Source organism: Pipra filicauda, unplaced genomic scaffold (genome assembly GCF_003945595.2).
Source record: "Pipra filicauda isolate LSUMZ 115617 unplaced genomic scaffold, ASM394559v2 scaffold33_size4404698_pilon, whole genome shotgun sequence".
Classification (NCBI taxonomy): Eukaryota; Metazoa; Chordata; class Aves; order Passeriformes; family Pipridae; genus Pipra; species Pipra filicauda.
Genome location: NW_024104465.1, coordinates 1447323 through 1462895, shown reverse-complemented (window position 1 = coordinate 1462895; position 15573 = coordinate 1447323). Strand labels below are relative to the sequence as shown.

Sequence of the window (15573 nt, the reverse complement as noted above, 5' to 3'; positions counted from 1 at the left end):
GTGTCAAAAGCAGAAGCAGCAGCTGTTACCCAGCTGAGTCATGCTACCCAGGTATGGTGCATGGAAAGATCCAGCTATATTTATTATGCTGTGTAGGAAAAAACCTCCAAAGACACTGTGGAAATGAAACCAGACCCAGACCACATTTGCAGATAACCCTAAATAAGCAGGAAAAATGTTGTGACAGAGTGACAGAAGAAAGTTCACTAGGTGGAGGAAAAAAAAAATGAATTACAGTTTTCACTATCTTACTCTTTAGTAAGCAGCTAAATATCACATGTTAAACAGACGAGGCAAAATACTGGTTTGTCCAGGTCTACGAACTACCAGTTTAGGTGATTTTGGGCCTGCAAGGGGTGTTTACCAGAATAAAGCGTAGCAGGAGAAAGACAAAAGCCCCAGAAAAATTCTGCCTTCCCCTTTTGTCATTTGTTTTCAGGACTATAAAGTTTAACTTGTCACTTAAAATTACACTCAAAGGAAAAGTTGTCCAGGCAACTGATAGTTAGTGCATTATTTTCGTTCTCCCTTATGCACATCAGTGTCACCACAGCGATGTCACCCTGAGCAGACCTCCTGAGTCAGCCACAACCAGAACCACCCTGTGCACAACTGAGCCTTCCCCTCATTTTTTACCATATTTGTCAATCATTATTTTAATGCATCTTCAGTAAAGGCAGAGCTCGTGCATAGCATTTACCCACTTCTGTCAGCAGGATCACTGAGGGGATCGTATTCCTACAGATCATTTCTCAGCTTTCACAGTTTAGAAACCAGCCAGATTTTTACACGCTCTCTCGAGCAGTAAGTTATGTTTGGCAGTGGACTGGTTTTTATTTAACAGTTCTCTTCACCATAGATACTACACCAGGAAGCATTTTAGACTCTGCAACACTATCATTTGTAGGGCTTTCCTCAGGAGTGGCAGTCTCAGTGTTGCAGTTCTGGTGATGTACCAATGTAGGTACCAATGTTGGTCCTGTATGGAGCTGCAACCATAAGGATTTTTCAAAGTATATTGATTTTCTTCCCTTTGACCTAGTTCTTTTCAATTTTTAAATCTGAAGAGCAAGGCAGACAAAGTGTACAGAATTGCAAGAAACCAACTAACTCCTAGTCAGGGTCTAGATATAAAAAAGACACCCTTTTCCTAGTATATCTCTAAATGAAGAGAAAGAATTAGGGGCAATGCTTCTCTCATGTCAAGAGGAGGTTACTAAACAAAACTCAGATCTGCAAATCTGTTACAAAAGAAGGCACTAATGTCAAGACAACAATCTCCAGATAATGAAGTGCAAGTCCACATGTAGGACAGTGGAATGGTTCACCAGAATAGCACAGAGAAGAAAATGGAAATGCAGTTTATAAGCTGTAAAATCACACCAGAACATAAGAACAGGGAAATATTATATATGTGATAAGCTATACCAACAAAAAAGGGCCAATTCAGACAGTGCCAACAAGGACTATTGGAAATATCTTTGCAAAAATCATCTAAGAAAGAATTCCACACTCACAGAACGGCCACATGGAGACAATGAGGGAGGTACAAAGGAAAGATCTAAGCAAACTCAAAGCTACTAAAATTAGGTAACAATTTTTTTTCTTAAAATAAATTTCCCTGGCCTGATATTTCTCATGACCTTCTATTACTGCTTCTTGAACTCATCACTTAGTTCCTTTCTAATAAGAAAAATCTTTGTAAAAGATTTAGTACTCATAATGCATATTTAATTTACAGTAAAATTCAAGTATTTCTGAAAAGTGTTATCAGGCTTAGGTTGGTTCAAGAACAACAGTTAAGGCTGATTAGTAACCCTCTTCCAGAGAGGACTGCCCAAACCAGATCATCAGACCTGGCTGAAAGGTCCCCTTCTGTAATCTTACTGAGATCCCATTAGAAATAAAATATGAATATAAAAATGTCTTGGAACAATTTCCTCCTCAACACCACTTACACAACACACCTGCTGTGACAGAACAAGGACTCTGGAGTTCTGGAATACTCCAGAAGCTGATATTGGTGGACAAGTTTTCTACATGTTTACAGCTGAAGGTGTGTAAAGGACTACAAGAGAAGCAGCATCATTTTAAGGTTAACTTCCCAATTTTACAGCACAGATTTTAATTCTTCCTGAAAGGCAGCTGTTTTCAAACATAAATACACACACCATGGCTTCTCTTAAACAGCACATTTTACAAGGCTGTCAAAAAAAATAAGATCAAGTGAAACCCTATGAAGTTTAACTCAGGCAACCTCAAAGTGATAGCAAACACACATTTGCATATGCAGAAGCATTTATATGTGAGCCATAGTTACTGTACTTGCCTGCTGTGAAAATCAGAGGGGAACAGCAGTAAAGGGTATTAAACAGGAACAGCTGTTCTTTGGACAGGGCAAATTTGCCATAGAACCAAAACCAATCAAAGACCATTTTAAATTTTAACTTGATAACAGTTTCATTCTAATTCAAAACAAAATTTTATTACTTTTTAAAATTAATTTAATCCCAAATTCTGATTGAAAATCCTGGAAAAAAGGGGGGAAAAAAAATCTTACTTTCTACTATTTGAGCTCCAAAATTTCCCAGGACCCACAAACATGGTGTCCAAATGAACCATCCCCGTAGACCAGGGTGTCACTACTGCCTACCTTTAAGTGGTGTTTGAAGGAACACTAAACCGGGTAAACATTTAGCTAAAAGGCACCTCCATTTCCCAACAGTAACATTCAATAACTCCTTCTGTCCAGTGGAGAAAACTATCCAAATAAAGGAATCATAGCTTTTGGCTTTTTCCTAAAGATTGAGGGTGAGGGGAAGGAAATAAAGGGCTGGGAACTCAGAGATTATTGCCTTGGGAGGGTAGGGAGGAGGGGGAGAAAAAAGGCCAAATGCTGGTGAGGGGGAAAGGAAGAGAAGGCAAGGAAACAAGGAGCAGAAGGTTCACTTACTGTTTGGTTATCTTCATACAGCTTCAAGTCATACCCACTCAGCTCCACACAGAAAATTATTGCTGTAACCCCCTCGAAACAGTGGATCCATTTTTTGCGCTCGGATCTCTGTCCCCCCACATCCACCATTTTGAAAGTCAGCTCTTTGAAGGTGAACTTGTTTTCTACAATCCCCGTGGTCATGTCCCGAGACCTCAGAATGTCTTCCACGGTGGGGATGTAGTCCAGCGCCGCGATGCGCTCCAGGTCGTTCAGGTAGTAGGCGGCGTTGTCCTCCAGGTGGTACTCGTTGGAGCGGCAGAAACACTCCTGCACGCCGGGGTCTGCCCACAGCCGCTTCATCACCCCCAGCAGCTCCGGGGTGATCTCCCCCTTGCTCTCAGCCGGGCCCGTCAGGGCAAAGAGCTGCACGGCGTCATACGCTCTGTCGGGATTGTGGAATTCTATCTTAAGGGTGGCCAGAGCCCGGATGATCCGTGTGAGAGAGTCAATGGCGTTGTAGATAATCAGAGGTTTGTATTCCTTACAGGCCTCCAAGTTAAAGCCGCCACTGTGAATGATTTTCATCTGCTTTACGATCGTGCTCTTCCCAGAATTGCTGGTACCCAGGAGGAGGAGTTTAATCTCCCTTCGCTGTCGCTGGCTTTCAGAGCGCAGGTGGCGGTCGATCCTCCGGGACCGCCGCGCTGCCTCTTTCTCCTCAGAGCTTTGCCGACATCCCATGGTACAGCAGGCAGGTATGGAAGGGAAGGGCTGGAGATTGGCTCACTCTCTTTGCCTCTCTGAACAAAGACCTGCAGTGTCTTTCAGTTCTCGTGCCAGGTACACCGTGAACGGGAGAAAAGGTCACTTCCCAGAACCTGTTGGTCCACGGTGCCTCCAGCCACCTAATTCAGGGCCAGCAGGGGGGCAAACACATGGAGATATGCAACCACAGAAATAGTCTCTTCAGTAGATCTCATGGCACTCCCCTTGCCAGTGCATAAACTGGGGCACATTCCTGTTAATGACGGGGCTCTTCCCTCTGCCACAGTTTGTCCAGAACCATCAAATACCCCTTTCTGTTCTGCATAATTATTTGGCTGCCTTCTGCCTGAAGGTAGGGAGCCACACTGTCACCTTCTCTGCTCTAGCCCTTGTCCTCTGATCGTATTCTCTGGTTGCTGTGGTGATGCTGTGAGACAAAGCTGAAGCTCTTTTCACTGGTCCTGTACTTGGTTTGTTTCTCTTTCCCCACTTCTTCAGCTCTGTAAATCCGTGCTTTCCACCTGCCAAACAATGAGAAAAGAAATGAATGAAATGAGAGACTCCAGTCCTTGCAGCAAGCCACTCACTTTCTCCTTTTCTAGACTTCTAAACCTGTCATTATGTCAAGCAGGTGGAAAAATATGTAAGGAAAAGCAAATATCTAAAATTATAGTAAAAACACAGGGCCAGCTGAGGCTTGCAGACCTAAGAAATGTGGTTTCTGAACAATAGTAAACCAAATCTCCCTTTCAGCCTTCTGTGTTTTATTATCTAAACCTACATGAAAACAAACAGTGCTGAGCTGTGCCCCAATTTCTCCCTCAGCAAGAGCTTATGGCAGTGCTTTCCCTGCACAGTCCTGTTCCAACTGGTTTTTCTGAAGTAGAAAACAAAACAGATTCACAACTACTTTTCACAGTCTCTCTATTTATATCAATATCTTGTACTGGACAGATGTCCTCCTGAGTTTTCTTTCATCTTCTTTATTTGCACTGAACATTTAAATAACTAAATTAGGAAGCAAAGCAAGCTGATTAACTTTGCTTCATGATTTTGTAAAAGGAAGAGTTACTGATCTTTGCAGAATACAGTAACAGATCTTTTTTCCCCCTTGGAGAGCCCACTGTTAAACACACTACCTGCATCCTGCTTCATCAATAAAGAGATCCTCTACTACAATAAACTTTGGAAGCTCCTTTCCATAGCCAAGCCAAGTGTTATTAAGCCTCCTCTCTTCCATTTTCAACACAGGAAATTCTGAGATACAGGAAAAGTGAACAGTGACTACAAGGTGAATTTTTCATACAAAAGCACAGGAAACTCCATCCCAGGCAAGGCTGACAAGCTTTTCAGTGACTGTTAGAGCAATTATTCCTTCCCAAATTAGGGGTTAAGCCTGCTAGTTGGAACTCTGCAGAAGGCAACAGCAGGAAGCAGTTACCTCTCACAGAGGGAAAACACATAATAAATAACTGATTGGGGATAATCTGCTTCTTTTCTAGGAAGGACTTGCTGCTCCCCCCAAGCTCTGAGCACAGTGGGCAGCAGAGTCGCAGATGTCACTCCTTCCTCACTGACTGTGGGCCCTGCCCACTTTGGCACCTCTCTTGCTCTCTGGTTTTTTGTGTCCAGAGGGTCTCCAGGGAGTATTTTTACAAACTAAAATCCATTGAGACACTCTCAGAGGTTGGCTTAAGACAAGTTTCAAAGTCAACTAAAGAAATAAAATTCCTACTACATTTTAATAAGCCTAAGTCTCTCAAATGCCATTTTCAAAGTTGCCCTAAAAGCCTTTAGAAGTTTTTCCTGCTTGAACTTATCAGCATTTCAAGGTAGATGTGACAATGCAGTAAAATACGTATTCCACACTAGTAAGAGAAGGACAGAATAATCCAAGCCAGATGTTGAACCCCTTGCTTTTGTGAGAGAAGAAATTAAACTACAACTGCTTGCAACCTCATGTACCTAACTGTCTAATTAACTATGACAATCTTACTCTGAGTTGTTCTAGTTATCCAGTCAGCACGTGGAGTCACCTCTACATGGCAGTTTGAAGTGCTGATCTGTGGTCTTTGCCTGTATGGACCACACTATAGGAACAACTGAAGCATTTTGAGTATCTTAAATTTAAAGACACATAAATCCCTTGCCTCAAATGCACCATGTACTGCTATTACCTGCTCTAAAATTCTACAAGACAGTCTTAATATCAGCTGTCTTTTTCTTACTTCTCTTTGCAAGCCAGAAGGCCATTAGCACAAGAAGAGCAGTGGAAAATTAAAATAATGGCACATACACATTACTAGAATGGTAATTAGCACAACTTTACTTACTCTGAAGATGCAAAAAGGAAAATTCTCCCAAATGAGAAGTTGTGCTTTCTTTAAATAACTGACTTTTTTCAATGGGCACAGAATATGAAAAATTAAAAGCTGAGGAAGCTGTTTCTTAATGTAACTTTCCAGCCACGCAGACAGAATGAAATTACTGTATTAGATATCAGGTCAGATTCTTAATTTACTTGTATAAAAATTAGAGTTGGTTCCACTAATCACACTTATTCTGACACGTTCAGAACATTTCAAACTGGTTTTCCTTTAAGTCCTCATGATTGGAGGCTTCATTTTCATGTCATTGATAAAACCACTTGTCGAATTCTTTATGACATTGGCTGTGCACCACTGTGATTACAGATGAAAAACTTTGCCAGAAGCACAAATGGGACTCCCTCTTCTTTGTTCTAGTTTCATCCTGAACAAAAGGGGCTTGCTAGCAACAAGCAGCAAGGGGACAAATTCCTTCCAAAATGCACCAGTACTTAGGATAAATCTGGAGATTTTATGCCTTTATAGGACAAGCAGATCTTTTTTAAACTTCATGTTATTGGCCTCAAAACTCTTATAACAAATGGTTTGGTAGAAAGACACTTTCAAGGCAAAATTATTCTTTTCATTCAGCTCATACATTGTATAGAGTATTTCCTACTGCAGATTTCCACAACACACTCACATGCATCATTCATGCCCCACGATGTTTTACATCTCAACTACTCTGTTTGCCATCATTAACATGTTTAAAACAGAAAAAGAGGGAGTAGGATCTCCTTATTGCAGGAAAGACCAGGAGTATGTAAACATGAGTTCTACACTTGAATTTCCTTTTTTTTAGCTTCTAGTCATTCCTATTGCACACATTGCAATGATATTTGGTTATCACTATTTCAAGTAGTAATATAATGAGGTGATCACATTGCTTTGTAAAGCAGAGTAGTAGACACTATTTTCAAATGGTCACTACAGTAAGAAAGTTTGATTTATTTGAATAAGTTTTCCCATGGACAGTGAAAAGATCTTCCACAGTCCTAGTCATTACCTTTTAAAATTCAGGAAGATAATAACTCCACAAACTATTACATTACTAGAGTTTACTGTCCTGGCTACATACAGATGAACTTCCTCTCACCAGGCTTACTTTTTCTTGGAATACACTCAGAAAATAAGGCTGTCTAGAATTTGTTCTGATTTCATGTTAAACATGCAAGTGTTTCATGGCTGTAAGCTTCTAATTAGTTAAGAGTCTTTTCAGTTACTCTAATGGAAAGCCCTGTTCTTCCTTTCACTGTGCACACTTGTCTAAAGCTTGTTTAAAGAAATCTCATTATTTGAATGACCAGATTATACTGTAAATGTGTATCTAAACTAATAAATCTGCCTTCTACTGACAACTGAAGCTGCTCAAAATGTTAAGAAAACATACTTGTTAAATCTCATGACATAGATGGGCTGTCTTGTGATTAGAATGGGTTGTTTTTCCCCCAAGATAAAATTAACATGCCCCCAGTCCTGAGCTAACAGTGATTATTTCCATTATCAAAGGAGTAGGGAATGCTACATGGGTAATTTCTGGAGTGGGAAGGATGCTTGAACAAAATGCTGCACTGGTTATCATATCAAGCTTCAATGTTGAAGCCCATTTACCTGAACAGGCTGTTTAGTGCCAGCATGTTCCTCTGGCCACCCATTCATAGCCAATAAAACCACTCTTTATTGTTGCTTTCTGATCAAGGCTTGCTCTTTGCCCCCACCCATCACTCCTGATCCCTCTGATCTGTGTGTAATCATAAGCACACACCTCTTTTCTCATCGTGTTCCCGAGTAACAGCAGCCAGGGGAGGGGAGGGATAGGGAAGGGGAATGACACACCACCACAATTCAGCTGTAAACGTTTCCATAAGGAAAGATCCAAGTACTGTCTCTGGATGCATTAAGCTACTGACACGTCATCGTGGAACGCAGAGTTACAGAACCTGCCTTGAGAGATGTTTCCCCCCGATCCTGCAGAAAGGAGCTGGTTCCCAGGCCAAGAATAAAGCCAAGGGCTGTGACTGTCACAGGCAGCACAGCACTGTGCATACTGTGTGCTGCTGGCAGCAGGAATTTCAGCTGGAATTGTCGGCACAAAGCTGTATTATCCCTCAAATGCCAGTGGTACCAGTAGTCTGATAATTTAGCTTCATGACCACCAGCCCACACACACACACAGAGCTTTGGGAGCCTAATCTTATTTGGGTCTTTACCGTATTTTCATCCCAGTAGCCAGATGATACATATAATTTTTTCCCCAGTAGTACTAATTTAAGAAAACAAAGTGAAGTTGAAAAGGTTGCAGCAAGCTTTCCACAGCAGATTTGGTTACAGTTGCTGGCAATCTTTGCTAATTCAGGACTGATATTCAATTCAGTATTACAGAACATGCACTAGCAGAGGAAGAAAGCAAAACCTTACCCAAGCTGTACTTTCCCAGCTCATTGATTCTGATCACTTCTTTCTCCTCACTTATCCCCGAGTTTAAAGGTGTTGGACCCGCCTGTTCAAACACGTGCCCGTGTAAAAGCAAAGGCAAGTCAATGTAGGCAGAAGTGGCACAGGACATGTCTCAGACTTACAAGTGTAAGCCAACCTGCTGGAATCAGTCCCTAATGATTGTACACATCCACTGAGGATTCCTGTACTTTAACAAAACCTTATTTCTGTAGGTTTAAACTTTCAGTCACTTCTTGTGCTATTAACCAAAGAGAAGACACGAGGGACTGTGTTATATCAGGAAATACCCAAGGTAGTTTACTCAGGAAGAAGTCAAGTGCTCTACTAAGCAGGCTTTTCTGGTTGGGTTTTTTCTGAGAGAGAATGAGGAACTGAGGCTTAAAAGGAATAGGAAAATTGGTCTAGGTTTTTGAATCCAGGAGAGCAGCCAGAAGGAGTCACAGACATTCATGCATTAGAAATACAAGGTTGAAATAAATTCACAGAAATTAGTTTACTGTTTAATGCATGGTGATTAAAGCCCATTTATTATCAAATAAGGTTGTTTTAGAACTGGCCACAGACATTACTGACATTCTCTTTAGACAATCATTGAAATTTGAAAGACAAGGAAGGAAAAATAAAGCATTAATACCTAAAACACCTGATAGGTATTTAAATCATGATCTGTTTTAGCAACTCAACCAATACATCACAGTGACTGATCCTTGAACAGAGCCACAGCTACACCAGTTCTGCTCTGAACTGTGTTGCTGAAAACCCAGAGCAGTGCCAGGACTGCCCAGGGAGCTGCTGGTGCTTCCCAGCGGTTTCACTGAGCCCAGACTCTGCCACAGCAGCCAGTTTAGAGGTGACCTTTGGACTTCCCTAAAGAAGCATTACAAGAACAAGAATATTACAGAGGGTCTAACAGTGGGTGTGCAAAAATCCTGGCTGCTGGACAAGGGCGAGAAGAACCAACACCCAGAACATCTGCTTTAGGGACACACAAACATCAGACTCATTTAAAAATGTGTAGTCAAGCACCAAACAAAATGCAGTACCCACTGAGTGCTGTGTGAGCACCTCGGGGGATGGCAGTGCTGCAGGTTATGTCTTCATTAGAGTTGCTGTTTAGCTTCCATCATAACCCTTATGTGGGTGATTCAAGAGCTGACTCCCATACCACAGGGCTGCTGGTTCATCGATCTTACAGAACCTAAGGAGATTATTTTATTACATAAAGAAAAGCACTGGTAAACATTGGGTTTGGTCATGAATATGGTGGCAAATTTCACATCATCATTCAACCTTATTGCACACTACTTATGAAAGATAAGGACATTTTAGTAGTTACAGCAAAACAAAGTTAAAGAAGGACTTGAAACAGGGTAACAGTGCAGCCTTGTAAAAGAAAGTTTCTCATCCTGTGCATAAAAGGTCACATAACAGAGCAAAACCATGCTTGTTTTAGGCTGTTCCAGTGACAGGTACAAGCTAATCAGAATCTCTGTAGCGAGAACATGAGAGCCTGGTACAGATAAGAGTGTCCTGAAGACAGGAAGTTTATTTAATGTGATAGAGAAAAGCAGCCAGTGCAGATCCAAAGATTGAAGCTCGAGGCCAAGCAAGAAGCAAGGAAAAGACGCTTCAGTAAATTGGAAATCATGGAAACAACAGAGAAGTTTTATCTGGGATGACGTGTAAGAAAGCATCTTGGAGATTCTAAACAGAAATATATCACAATTGTTCTGGTTTTGTGTTTTCAGAAAAAGAACCAGACGAGAGGCAAAAATTAAGGCAAAGAAGGGGAGAGTAAAGTCACAGAAGCTAGGTAGGATTTCTAGGGCAAACTGGATGGTATGTAAACACAGGAAGTGAGAAATTCCTGTATCCATGAGAAGAAGAGGGAAGAGACAGCAATAGAGGAAGGAAAGATGAGGCGAGAAGAGCAGATGGGCACATCTTACTATATCACACTGGCAGAAAATCAGAAATCTGCACACAGAAGGGAAAAAAAAAGACCAGTGGGAAAAGATTGAGTCAGAAGCTGTAAGGATGGGTCTGCACATATGGAATTTAATTACACTAGGAGGAAAAAAAGAGGAGAGAATAAATCCATAGTGGAAGAAGTCCCCTTAATCATCAGACATCAGAAGAATGGCTATGTTAGAAAAAGGACATTGTTGAGAGTGAAGCAGGACTGTAAAGTTGGCAAGACAGACCTTGCAGGGAGAGGCAGAGCAAAAGGTTTTGGAAGGAGGAAAGCAAAACAGAAGAAACTGTTTCAGTAGAAGTAACGAACACTGAACTCCCAGAAAGGCTTGGTGAGAGCTTGGGGGAAGAGGACTGGCAATATGATAGTTAAAGTTGGGAACTAAGCAACAGAGAATGAGTAATGTTTCACAGAGAACAAATCAAAGGAACCTCAGTGAATGGAAAAACAGAAAAACAGCCATAGATTGAATGAGTTTGCAGGAGCAGCAAGTTACCAACAGGAGATAAAGGCAAAGAAGGAATATAGAAGATTCACTGAAGAGAGAACAGCAGCTCAATGAAAGCATGAGAGGAAAGAGCAACATGATACAGGAAGAGCATCAGAGTGGTCCAAATGGAAAAGAGTAGGAGAGGAAGGCAGGACAGTGAAAGAATAAAGCCAGTAATTCTCATGATGGTCTAACTTGGAGAAGGAAAAAGAAAACTTCAGCAGGTTTGTCAGGTTATCAACCTCACAAGAAGACAGAATCACAGATTAAAATGCTGTTCCTAATATAAAAAGAGAAAGAAAGGAAGAAGTAGTGTGGATATCAATATAAAAGGCAGGGTTATCACCAGAGATGAATTTGGTAGGTAGGGTAGACAGCAATTTCCAGCCCTGGGCCACACATAAAATTAACCATAGGAGCTATGTCAGAAAGTATCTACATCAGAACTGTGGATTTTCTAGGTTTCATTTAAACAACTCATATTAAACATGATTTTATCCACAGAAGCGAGATGAGCAAAAGAAGTATTAGACTGCAGTCCAGGGCAAAAAAAAAAAATCCCAAGAGGGTAAAGAGAATCCACCATGTTCTCAGAAATGTGACTCATGGGAGAGGACTTGGATGCTACCAGGCACAGATTAGAGCTGCAGCCCACGCCTGGTCTCATTCTGCTTCTCTTTTGAAATTCAGAAGCTTTGACAGTCGTACAATCCTGCTGCATGCAGGAGCTTCAGCAGGTACATCTCAGACAGCTGAGCCCTTGTTGGAGTTCCTCTCTGATTCAAAGGACCTTTTTTTATAAGCTGAATATGAAGGAAGTTACCCACGTTCAGGTTTTGCTATGAAATTGCTTTGTGCCCAATCCAAAACACAGATACCCGTCTACTTCACAGACATAACTCTGCAGCCACCAACATTTGAGTACAGTATTGTACAATGGTGAATAAGTTCCCGGTTTCAAAAGCCAAGCCAAGACATTTTTTACAGCATTTTGCCATCTGGATAAAGTTCTGTACAGACCTATAGAAACTAAGTTCCTTTTCACTCACAGTAAGGCAAAAAGGCCTTTGTATCTGATGCATCAACTTCTTCAGCTACCATTTTCCCTCCACTAACACCTCCCCCTGAAAACAAAACAAAACACCAACACAAAACCCCACCACCCACAAACTGCTGCTGCCATAAAGAACCCAACATCCTTTTGAGGTTTAGCAGCTTCTAGGATTTCTCTTCGGTCTCTCCTTCCCAATTCCCTCTCTCTGGAGGGTGATCACACCTTCCTCACACCCCAGCTGCACTTGCTGCAGTTCCACACCCACCACCACAAGCCAGAGGGATCCGAGTCACTCCGTGCTGGCTCCCAGCTAGAGATTGGGAGAGGCTTATGTTGAACTGAACATTAGAGAACACTGGAGTGATTGAATTCCTTTCATCAGACTTTGAAAATGTCTCTTAATAAGCAAGTTGGTTGGGGATGAAATGCAGGTTAAACTATCTGAAGAGACTGAAGGCCTGATTCATCCAGAGAACAAAGCCAGAGCAGCAGTGCAACCATATCTAGCAATATTCTCAGAGTGTTTTTCCTTACCCACACCCTGAAGATTTAAGTTTCTTAAGTAATGTTAGGTTTTTTCCTCTTATTCAACCTTATTTTTAGTACTGAGATGAAGAATATTTCTGTGTGGCACTAAATGAGACTGCAATATGAGCTAGAGGAACTTAAACAGTTGTGGTGAAATGGCAGCCTGTAAGTGACACTTTGGGGTATTCATAGTTCTTCCTCATCAGAAACAATGACAGTGGTATTTGTTAAGGGAAAAATGAGAATAAAAACATCCCAAACCCTGGGAAGTGCTGTGGCTCTGATCCACTTACCACAAAAAGTAGTGGGTTTGTACTTGAGTGGGTTTTGTAATGCGCCTGTATCCGGTTTTGAACAGGACAAAAATAAACATAATGTGTTTAAAAACACTGCAAGCAGGATACTAAGTGCCAGCAATGGAGATGGTTTTCCTGATGAAAATTTAGTGCATGGTTCATACTCTTCTTATTCACAAATATCTATGCTGAGAACTCTTGTCAGAATAGATAAGAAATGGAATAGTTTAACTTTCAGCTGCCCATTTTTCTCTGATCTTGTCCTCCCTGCATTATGAAGAGATATTGAAAGGTCAGTCTCATTGTTTTAATACTAATTTCCTTGCTATGTGCACATGTTCCAAGCCTGGCTTCTGCTGTATTCACTATGTGTGTTTGTTCATAAGCCTCATCAACCTTATAGGAACAGAAGCCAAATTTGAGCACATACATTTTGAGTCACTGTGACAAAACTCGGTCAGGATGGCTTCACATGTTCATAGGGCTACTCCAATTTTGTCAATATTGTGGATCACTTTCATATCATTCCAAGAATAGATTTTTGTGTATAAAGCAAACATAAAACAGTAGGTTTTGTATATTGGTTTATATGAATTGTTTTTAAAACAGATAGGTAACAAAATGAGCTGCTAAATCTAAGTGCATCTTTTGAGGAAGCCTGTGTGGATGTTGAGTCTGGTATTTAACATGGGAGTACCATGACTTAGATTTAGCTGGGCAAAGTTGTTATTTTTCAGCCTCAAGCAAGTTTGCAAATAGTTATTTTTTCCCAAACCTGGAACATATAAATGATACCTGGATTTATTTTTGTTTTTAGAGATAAATCAAAATCCAATACTTTTTCTTGATCCTGTGTCATTTTTCAGCTGTGCACTGGTAACTGTACTACTACTGGTACTATTAGCAGTTGTAGCTTCAAATTTTGTTACACATACTGATGATTTTTTTGGTGTTTCATTAACCCTGAAGTACTTTTTTGTGTACACCTCTGTGTGTGGAGAGAGAAGGGAAGGAGGGTAATTACTGCTCCTATTCAAGCTGTGTTGTATGTAAGGACATTTTCACCATTCAGATATTTTCCCCCCACTCACAAATTTTTTATTCTCTATAGTCCTGCAAACTTCCTAGTCATGCAACCAAAATTTCTATATTTTTACTAATCCCTTAGCCCTTTGATTCTGTCTGCAAATAATTTGTCTCTCCTATTGTACAAGTTCTCCTTTGCTGAGGTCAGAAGAGTTTCCCTTTTGTATCAGCTCTCAGCTAGAATCATCTTCCCTTCTTTAAGGCACACAGTTATCAGCTCACCATTTTGTGACCCTTACCATTTCGTTCATTTTGTTTCAAGTAGGCTCTTGAATCAAACATTGAGAACTGACAGGTTCATTTATCATACTACACACATGATCTACTGCTACTGTTAATAGTAAAACCCCCAAATTTGGCAGGTTTTCTTCTGCCTGAGGATGTCCTAAGAGCTCAAGGGAGAGCTTTGCTAACCAGCCAAACACACAACACTACCCTCACAGCACAGGTTTAGCAGCAGCATTTCAGATGGCTGCTCCTTTGTTCATTTTACTCTCAGTGACATCTCCTCATGACTCAAATAGCTGTGGCACTAAAATTATCTTAAAGCTGAAAGGTGCTAATCGAGCCTTTAGTTTATTCATTATTCAGCAATGGATCCTTAGTTATTCATTTCTCATATTACCAGGAAAAAAATACTTATGGTAACGCTCTATCCTACTATTAAGATGGCACATAAAGCTGGAATTTTACCCCTGATTCCTAACTATCCTAGTTAGCATTCCATGTTTCACACACATGAGATGCAGCAAAAAAGCAGATGACTCACCATCTTTCTGCTCACTAAAAATCTATTGTTGATACTTTTGTAAAAACAACGATGGGAAACAGGCACAGATCTGGGACAACAAAATACAAATGCTGGAGGTTCCCCAGAGCACAGCCATCCTTCAGAGGACAGGTCACACACAAATGTCTCAGCAAGGCATATTCGGTCAGAACAGAGCAAAAGCTCTTGGAGCTGCCTGGATTCCAGCTTCCCAATTGTCTGGATTCCAGCTTCCCAATTGTCTGGATTCCAGCTTCCCAATTGTCTGGATTCCAGCTTCCCAATTGTCTGGATTCCAGCTTCCCAATTGTCTGGATTCCAGCTTCCCAATCCACACGGAACTCAGAAAGCAGATTTACCAAGTGGGGGCCAATATTCACAATGCACAACAGAACAGTGATTTATCTTGAAAGCTTTGTTAAAGGAGTACAAGGACACCTCTGAGAGCTGACAGGGGTGGGGGTTCTGCATTTTCAGTGATCTCGGGTACCCCTGGTTAGGATTCATATCATTCCTGGCCTGGTAACTACTTAGAGCTTTCCAGGAGAACTGTGCTTAAAATCATAGCTGTGTTTTGGTTCATTTAGAGCATTCCTCAAGACTGTTAAACTGAGGTATTAAAATTAGTATTGCAACTATGAAAAGATGACAAGGGTTACTGCCCCTTAATGCCATCTGTGACTTTCAAACATCTTCCATCTTTGTCATTGCCAGGCTGAAAAATTCCCCTCCAGGATGCATCTTAGTAGTAAGAGAACAACTCACGATCTGCTATCAACCCAAAAAGCTACAGGCATTCCAGAAACCAAGGCACATAAAATTTCCTACCTCTCAACTCCAGGAAAATGCCTG

The 15573-nt window shown here is 41.0% G+C and overlaps 2 protein-coding genes across 2 annotated transcripts in view; one reads left to right on the top strand and one right to left on the bottom strand.

Annotated features, from left to right (window-relative positions):
- Nucleotides 1-15573, top strand: part of RSPH14 (radial spoke head 14 homolog) — a 76592-nt gene that overhangs the window by 35329 nt on the left and 25690 nt on the right. The window lies entirely within an intron of this gene.
- GNAZ (G protein subunit alpha z) overlaps nt 1-15573 on the bottom strand; it is a 52734-nt gene that overhangs the window by 27993 nt on the left and 9168 nt on the right. The window contains exon 2 of the mRNA XM_027714204.2: nt 2954-4221. Coding sequence (XP_027570005.1) covers nt 2954-3676 — 723 coding nt within the window. The 5' untranslated portion in view covers nt 3677-4221. The remainder of the gene's footprint in view (nt 1-2953; nt 4222-15573) is intronic.